This window comes from Polistes canadensis, unplaced genomic scaffold (assembly GCF_001313835.1).
Source record: "Polistes canadensis isolate GaletaPanama2010 unplaced genomic scaffold, ASM131383v1 scaffold_390, whole genome shotgun sequence".
NCBI classification, from domain to species: domain Eukaryota; kingdom Metazoa; phylum Arthropoda; class Insecta; order Hymenoptera; family Vespidae; genus Polistes; species Polistes canadensis.
The window spans coordinates 77,193-80,150 of NW_014569937.1; the positions used below are offsets into that span (position 1 = coordinate 77,193).

The 2,958-nt window shown below is 41.6% G+C and overlaps 1 protein-coding gene and 1 pseudogene across 1 annotated transcript; one reads left to right on the forward strand and one right to left on the reverse strand.

Moving 5' to 3' along the window:
• Positions 1 to 256: 256 nt before the first annotated feature.
• On the reverse strand, positions 257 to 1,213 carry LOC106792186. Its single transcript, XM_014758404.1, has one exon. The coding sequence runs from the start codon at positions 1,211 to 1,213 to the stop codon at positions 257 to 259; it is 957 nt and encodes a 318-aa protein (XP_014613890.1).
• Positions 1,214 to 1,818: 605 nt separating this feature from the next.
• Positions 1,819 to 2,952, forward strand: LOC106792187 (annotated as a pseudogene).
• The last annotated feature ends 6 nt before the right edge of the window (positions 2,953 to 2,958 follow it).

Consider the following 2,958-nt stretch of genomic DNA (forward strand, 5'->3'; position numbering starts at 1 on the left):
ATCCATGGGAACGATCTGCGAAGTCCCAGGTCGGTGTTGATGAGGGTTGTCCCGTAAGTGTTGATCGTCGAGCCGTTTGCCKCGTACAGCTTGTAACTCGCAGGCTGAATACACTTGCCGTGTGCACAATGTCTAGGAACTATTGACAGGTCAGCTCCCGTGTCGATGAGATATCGCGAGCCACTAACCTTATCTTTAATTATAAGGCGGTATCGTTTTCCGCCGTCCGCTTCCGCCAGTATCCGGRACGGCGCGATTAGTTTCCCGCATTGCCATTGCTACGGTCGACGTTRAAACTGCTGTTGGGGCGACGGACGTCTACGGAATCGCGATTCTGAACCCAGGTGCACGGCTGCCGGCATTTCCTGGCCTGCGCTTGRAATCGCGARTGGTAATAGCATAGGCCGTTGTCCACTTTGACSCTGCTACCGCGGTTGCGGCTACGACTGCGGCTTCGGTCGCGCCGARKRCGTAATTTGCTCAACTCCAGCGACAGATTTTTCACCATGTCCCGTAGCTCAGCCAGCTCGGCGTCCGCGATAGTATGGCACGTCTCCCTGGCAGGTGTCAACGTAACAGCGGCGACGTCGGCCTTGGACACCTCCAGAATTTTATCTGCCTGCAAAGCTAGCTTTGTTAAGTCTGTCACTTCGCTTATGGCCAATATGCTCCTTATGTAGTCGGGGAGTTGCTCCATGAATAAAGTCCGCGGGATATTATCTGTGCACTGGCCATTGGCTATATTGCGTAGTCTCTGCAGAATGTTACTAGGTCTTGCATCGGTAGGCTGGCTGCTCCGAAGCAATTTCCGCAGCTTAGTCTCACTCGACTCGTCGAAGGCGCTGATGATACGTGCCTTGAGGGCCTCGAACTTACCCTCCTCCGGCGGTGCCACGAGGATATCCGATATGAATGGTAAGATGTCTTGATCCAGATGGACCACGAGATGCCGAAACTTCGTGGAGTCACTGGTGACACGGGCGATGTGGAATGCTGCTCCCGCTTGAGCGAACCAGAGGACCGGGTTCTCCTTCCAAAAAGGTGGAAGTTTCACGGCGCGTGCCGCATTGACCGTTACTTCGTCATCGTCATTGGGAACTCGTTGATGTTGCTGTTGACCGGCCCGGTCCATATTGTCGTCCGCGGCGTCGTCTCTCGGGTTCTCGTCCGGCACACGGATGGATCTCTGCGGTGAACGTTTTACAGGTGACATCAAGGTGCTTCTCACTCGTCAGCAAAGTCGGTTACCGGCTTGCAGATCTTCGTCAGACGTCACTCCCTACGCGATTTTCGTACCCGTTCGTATCACGTCGGGGTCACCAATTATGTAGCGGAAAGAACCAGGAACTTAAATTCTATTGATTCGAACTCTGATCACCACTACTATTTTTATGTAACATTTATTTTACTCATAAACTATTACAGAACAAGAACAAGAACTAGAACAAGAACAAGAACGGATAACAAAAATGCGTTGTGGATCGAGTACGTGCAACAACTTAATTAATTAATTTATTTTCTAACAACGGAAGAAGAAAGTCTTTGTAACTATAGAAACATTAACGTTCCCATAGAAACGCTGTTAGCTGTGATAGAGTGCTAGCGCTCAAGTAGTTTGGCCAAAGAATGAGCAGCGAGGATGGCGGCGCCAGTCGTCACATAGGATAAAGTAGAAATCTGCTTATCGACAGCAGGTCGCTACACTAGGTGCTAAAGACTTTCCAAAAGATTTTAGAAAGATTGCAAAAATAAGTGACCTTTAACATAAGAAGAAAAATCACATGTCAGATATGATAAACTTGACATATTCACAAAATAATGTTTTCATATGGAACGTCTACGGTAAAATGTTGTTTTTTATTGTAACTGTATTATTATGTTATAGGTTACAATATCTTCGATTACTTCATACATTTTATTTCTTTATAAGCGATGCCAAGTACAAAAGCTTTATTCAAATTTGAAGATAACGATTACAATAATGTTTTCTTTGTTTTCATTATCTTCCCTTTTCTCGTATTCTTAAAGATTGGTTGACACTGCGGAAGGAGCATAGGATAATTGGAGAATTAGTAGGTTGTCTTGCAAAATATCCTCGGCAAGAAGTACTTTCAGGCCTTCCATTGCTCGTGTTGTTAAATATTCACACTTACAATATCCACCGAGTGAATCTTTAAAAGAAACTTTTGACCAATACAGGGAAATATTGTTTAAGGAACAAGAAAAGTGCTTAAAACAAGAAAAAGAAAAACAGGTATTTTCCAAACTATATAGTTTATATAATGAATCTTTAAATATAATTATTAAATTATTCTAGATTGTAGCAATGATGGATAAAATTGTGGAAGGAAAAAAACGAAAGATATTAGGTATGAAGATAAATAAAAAAAAACTACGAAAGCCTTTAGATAAAGATTCACAGGAAGCGTTAAAAAATATAGAAATAAATATTAAAGATCTCTTTGACGAACAAATGTCAAAATTACCTAAATTAGAAAAAAGTGAAGCACTTATACAGACACATACGAGTAATATGATGATATAATACAAAATGTTGGCGGCATGTCAACATTTTTAATACCAAATAAAAGTGGTATTATAGCGTTTACTTTGTTTATTAGCATATCCACAATGGAATAAGGGTAACTTTGAAATAGTTCAATGGAAATATCCCAATACATCACAAGAACAACTTCGATATGAAACATTTAGACCTTTGGGAACGAGGATACTACATAACAACTGGAGAAAAATTTGGTGGTGACTTTCTATTATATCCAGGTATCTATTTATAGTGTTACTCTCTTTATGAAATGCAGAAAGGTATTCATTGAATTGCAAAAAACTATAGCTCAAGACTGGTTGATAATAACAAAACAGTAAAACAGAATGAAAGTCTTGCATTGCTAAGGTAAAAGTGAAAAATCTCCTCAATCTGTTATCAAACAACTTTAAAGT